The sequence below is a fragment of the Buceros rhinoceros genome, unplaced genomic scaffold, assembly GCF_000710305.1.
Source record: "Buceros rhinoceros silvestris isolate BGI_N320 unplaced genomic scaffold, ASM71030v1 scaffold21837, whole genome shotgun sequence".
Classification (NCBI taxonomy): domain Eukaryota; kingdom Metazoa; phylum Chordata; class Aves; order Bucerotiformes; family Bucerotidae; genus Buceros; species Buceros rhinoceros.
The window spans coordinates 112,376-118,375 of NW_010420745.1; the positions used below are offsets into that span (position 1 = coordinate 112,376).

General features: G+C 37.9%; 1 protein-coding gene across 1 annotated transcript in view; it reads left to right on the forward strand.

The window, feature by feature from the left end:
• FILIP1L (filamin A interacting protein 1-like) overlaps positions 1-5,762 on the forward strand; it is a 62,832-nt gene extending 57,070 nt beyond the window's left edge. The window contains exon 4 of the mRNA XM_010139420.1: positions 2,659-5,762. Coding sequence (XP_010137722.1) covers positions 2,659-5,431 — 2,773 coding nt within the window. The 3' untranslated portion in view covers positions 5,432-5,762. The remainder of the gene's footprint in view (positions 1-2,658) is intronic.
• Positions 5,763-6,000: the final 238 nt, after the last annotated feature.

The window sequence follows — 6,000 nt, forward strand, 5'->3', positions numbered from 1 at the left end:
AAATTGTACATACACTGATGCTCACTGGAAGGACTGCTGGGGTTATTCACTCAAACGTTTGTCAACTTATTTTATTATTTATGCACAAGTATCTTATTTGCAATGTAAAAAAATTATATGGCATCCCTGTGAAAATTAAAATTTTTGGTTACTATTTGGTCTAAAAATTTTCCTTTCTAAAGCAGTTTAAGGGACATCAGTCACTGCAGCATTACAGTTTCACTTGGCCAGAGAGGTATTAACTAGTTAATATAGAAGTGTTGGGTAGAACACCGATTAATTTAGGTATTAACCACCTCAGCTATATTTGCCTTACAACAATAAAAGATAGTGAAGCAAGCTAAACTAAATCAAATGCTAATAAGCCCAAGTCTGTTTTAACAGTATCAATATAAGATGTCTTAACTTCAAGCACACTCAAAAACTGAGTTCATTCCAAATGAAATTGTTAGTTATGCTTCTGTTATTGTTTCATATCTATGGCAACAGTAAATCATCAATTAACTTCACTACTAAAGCATTTAGAGACAAGGGTGGGGAAGGAAGACAGATTTTTACACTAAAAAGAACTCATACTGAAGTAGCAGTGAAAAGTGGACAAAAGTTCATACACCAACACCACAGTAAAAAACTGCCTTTGAAGAGGGTGCAGTCTTCTCTCCATTTATTTGTTCTGTCAACCAGCAACATTCCTTCAAGCTCGTTTCACAAACCCCTCCCTCCGCACTTACATCTTTTCATGCCTGTTTTCCCCATTATATTAATTGACTGTTGTAAAGAATTCGGGGCTTATTCAAATCTTTAGTATCAACTCTATTACTACTTCCCATTTCATCAATTTTTCATAAAAAGCTTTTCATTACATTCAATATAGTGCAACTTTTGCACTAAAAGAAAAAATGTAGATGGTTAAGATGTTATAAGAAATTTCATAGTCACAGACATCTACACGGTATCACCATTAAATCAGACAAGTCTGATGGACTGTTGCAGAATGGCAGGGACTTCCTCTCTCCGTGCTGGAAAACTACAATGCTGCCAAAGGGGATGCTGCCGAGGCAGCCTATTAAATGCTCAGAAATACATGTCTCCAGTCAGTTAACAGCTAATAAAGAGCTGTGCAAAAGAGGCCATTATCTAAGCTCTTCCTGAACTAAAAGGATGGCTGCAACAGGAACTTGTCAATGGGAAGCTGTAAAGACTCACCACTTGGACAAGGACATCACAACAGTGACTACAGTTAAATGTGAAATATGTCACCAGCAATCTTAAATCTCAGCAGCAACTTCTAGAGAGACATCATCATATTTCAGAGGGGGTAAAAAGAAAATAAATAAAGAAAAAGCAAGGGGCCTCAGCTAATGAATGCTGAGGAAGTCTTTTTGTGCATCTACAGTGCTGATAACATTTCCCCCACATGCTAGACATACAACTACGCAACTGGGTACACACCTTATATATGAACAACAGTGAAGCATATGAACTTTAATACTTCATTACTTCAACCTAGGCTTTTCAGATTTTTCTTTAATACCAGAATATACTTATAGGTTGGCTGAGGGAAAAATCTAACTGAAAGGAGGAAAATTTGCTGTGCTGGCCAAACCTAATCATATGTCAAATCAACTCCACAAACATCTCCCTGACAAAGTAAAGTCTACAAAAGAACCTACTATTCAGGGTATGTGGAGGTTTCTTAAAATCTTACATAAACAAATGCACAACCTTATCCCAAGCCTTTAACAAATTAAGTATGTTGCATCTCGGTAAAGATTGAGGATTAATATAAACTTGTAAAACTCATTTGGGAAAACTGTTATGAAAACCATCAAGAATCATGTAAAAGCAGGGTTGTACTTTGGTGTATCTGCAAGTTTTGGATCTAAGACTGAATCCAAACCTAAGAGACAGCAAAACATTTAAGCTTTCTTAAGGTCAAAAGGCACAACCTGAATAGCTGTTTATCTGCTGACTGCATTTCTGTGTGCGTGTATGATACAAGGCCACAAGGCTTGCATTTTCACTGACTTATCTCCCATGCTTAGTTTTCCTCTGATGTGCTGCTTAGAAACTGACATTACGCAGCCTGCCTAACTGCCTAGGTTTCCTTCACATACTTTAACATCCATAAGGTTTAATCATAAAATGTCACAATGGTTTATAAGTAACTTGGAGTTATTAGGTTTATGGTGCTGTAAATTATAACTGCTTTTGAGGGCTGCACTGATTTCATTTCTCAACCACTATGATAATCACATTTCTTTAAAAAAAAAAAAACAAACAAGTCATAACCAAAAAAACCAACCAAACTCTGCATTGACATACCTAGCTTTAGGAAACAGCCAAAATCAGCATTGTTCCAGTGTAGAATACCACAAAGTTGTGTTGCACTGATTTCTGTCAAAAGCTGAAAATGTAATCAAAGATGTATAATCATAGGAGTTGTTAAGTCTAAATGATCATATTGAAGTGTCCATTACAAAAGAGCTTTTGAAAAAAGTGCCTGTGGGCACTTCCCCATGATGCTAGAAAGACAGATCTACTTGTAGCTACAAGTGGATGCTCATGTATGTCTGGCAGAGGTGTGGTCGTATTTCAAGTGTGTTTTTAAATGCCCATCAAACCGGCTACAAAACCCAATATTATTTCCTCCTACAGATTGAAAAAGCTTCTTGAACAAGAAACAGCTTATCAGGCTAAAAAAGAGAAGGAAAGCAACAAGAAAATAGCTAAACTGAAAGAAGAATTGACTAAACTGAAATCCTTTGCTTTAATGGTAGTGGATGAACAACAAAGACTCACTGAGCAGTTGAATCAACAGAGTAAAAAAATCCAAGAATTAACCACTTCTGAAGAACAAGCACATGAGAAGCTGGCTTTTGCTGAAGCAAAAGCTCAAGAAGAGGAACAGAAAGCCAGGAGGTTGGAGGCTGAACTTCAAGCCCAAAGCAGTAAGATTTCTCAAGACCAAGAAGCAATGATGGCCAAACTAACCAATGAAGACAGTCAGAATCGTCAGCTCCGGTTAAAATTAAATGCTCTTAGCCGACAAATCGATGAGCTGGAAGAGACCAATAAATCTTTACGAAAAGCAGAAGAAGAACTGCAAGACCTAAGGGACAAGATAAATAAGGGGGAGTGTGGGAGCTCCACCCTTATGAGTGAAGTAGAAGAACTACGGAAACGACTGCTGGAGATGGAAGGAAAAGATGAAGAGCTCATAAAAATGGAAGATCAGTGCAAAGAACTAAATAGAAAGTTAGAAAAAGAAGCATCACAGAGCAAGAACCTTAAAGGGGAAGTTGATAAACTCAACAGAAGAATTATGGAGCTGGAGAAATTAGAAGATGCTTTCAATAAGAGTAAACAGGAATGTTACTCCCTGAAATGTAACCTAGAAAGAGAAAAAATATTAACAAAGCAGTTGTCCCATGAACTAGATGGCTTAAAAGCTAGAGTTGGTGAGCTTGAAGCAATTGAAAGTAAGTTAGAAAAAACCGAGTTTACACTTAAAGAAGACTTAACAAAGCTGAAGAGTCTAACAGTGATGCTTGTGGATGAAAGAAAAACTATGGGTGAAAAAATAAAGCAAACAGAAGAAAAGTTGCAAGCTGCAACTTCTCAGCTTCAGGTGGAACAAAATAAAGTGATGTCCGTTACAGAAAAACTAATTGAGGAAAGTAAGAAGGCACTGAAATCAAAATCTGATGCAGAGGAAAAAGTGTCCAGTGTCACAAAAGAAAGAGATGAACTGAAAAGCAAACTCAAAGCAGAAGAAGAGAAAGGAAGTGATCTTGTTTCCAAAGTGAACATTCTAAGAAAAAGACTTCAGTCACTGGAAGCTGTTGAAAAAGAGTTCCTTAAAAATAAACTTAAGGAGAGTACTAAATCTAGTACCTCCTTGCAGCAGGAAAACAACAAAATCAAAGAGCTTTCTCAAGAAGTTGAGAGGCTTAAGCAGAAGCTGAAAGAAATGAAGGCTATAGAAGATGATCTTATGAAAACTGAAGATGAATTTGAATCTCTAGAACGAAGATACATCAGTGAACGAGACAGAGCAAAGCTCCTATCAGAGGAGCTGGAAGCTATGAAGATGGAAGTGGCTAGGTATAAATTAACAGAAAAAGCAGAGTCCAATCAAGAGCAGCGCCTTTTTAAGAAGCTGAAAGAGGAGGAAGCTAAATCAAGTCATCTTTCCAGAGAAGTAGATGCACTGAAAGAGAAAATTCATGAATATATGGCAACAGAAGACCTAATCTGTCATCTCCGTGGTGATCATACAGTCTTACAGAAGAAACTCCTCCAGCAGGAAAACAAGAACAGGGAGTTAGCAAGAGAAATGGAAAGCCTCATGAAAGAATTGGAGCGGTACAGACGCTTCAGCAAGAACGTCAGGCCCGGTCTCAATGGAAGGAGAATTTCTGACTTGCAAGTTTTTTCTAAAGAAGTTCAGACAGATCCAGCAGATAACGAACCACCTGATTACAAAACCCTCATGCCTTTAGAGCGGACAGTCATAAATGGACAGCTATATGAAGACAGCGATAATGACAAAGACAACAATGAGGAGGAACAAACGGTGTCTTTCAAAAGCAACTCATCCATAGCAAATGCTGTGAACAAAAAATTATGGATCCCTTGGATGAAGTCCAAAGAGAGCCATCCTCAAAATGGAAAGATACATGCAAAGCAAAATGGAAACTGTGCACAGACTGGAGACTTAGTGCTAAGCCATACACCTGGCCAACCTCTTCACATAAAAGTGACTCCAGACCATGGACAGAACACAGCAACACTTGAAATAACTAGTCCTACCACAGAAAGTCCTCACTCCTACACAAGCACAGCAGTTATACCCAACTGTGGCACTCCAAAGCAAAGAATAACCATTATTCAAAACGCATCCTTAACACCTGTAAAATCAAAAGTAGCAGAAGGTTACCTGGGCCCAGAGCAAGTAATTTCTCCTATTACTATGGCTACTTTTGCAAGATCCCAAACTCCAGAATCATGTGGTTCTTTAACTCCTGAAAGAACAATGTCCCCTTTGGCTTTACCAGGCTCAAGTTCTCAGGAACAAATACTCTCCTCGGAGCCTTTGGAAATGGGAGCCAAACACACCATTTTTAGAGTATCCCCAGACAGGCAGTCATCATGGCAGATTCAGAGATCGAACAGTACGGGATCAAGTGTAATAACTACTGAGGATAACAAAATCCACATCCATTTAGGAAATCCTTACGTCCAAGCCCTCACCAATTCCAAGCCCATCAGCCCTTGTAATTCGGTGCAAGACAACAGAACTTCAGCACTAGCTAATGGCCTACCCACTAAGCCCACCAATAAAATCACCAGCAGTATTACTATCACACCAACAGCCACTCCTCTCCCACGGCAATCACAAATTACAGTAAGTAATGTCTATAACTGACCCCCATCCATGCTGACACCCTTACCAGCAACCCATCCTGTTTTTCATCCCAGCAAGAATTGTTTGGAACAGCCCTTTACTTTGGGAGAGATCTGTGCATGAACTATACAACAACTATATGGAACTAACATTAAGTTTTGCCTGCTTAGTGTTATCGAGTGTGCACTTACTGTATATCTTTCATTGAAATACAGTTATGTAAAATATTTAGTCTTGCACTTGTAAAAATGCATCTTTATGTATTTCCATTTTCAAAATAACTCACATTACTTTTGACTGCAACTTGCCTTGGTAAAATATTTTAACATTACAAAAACAGTAAATAATTGATTTTTTTTTTTAGCATTGCTTGCAGAAGATTTTTGTTTGTTACGTGTGTTTTGTATTTTTTTGCATGTATGGTAGAATTTACATTAAGTCATAATATTGCCTGCTAACTTCAGATAAGACTTGATTCATTATCTTCCCTGCTATTTCCCAACTCTTCCTAGCCCTCCCATTTCAGGTAATTATCAGCACATCACACACAAACACTCAAAATACTATGCACTGTATCTCCTTACAAATTT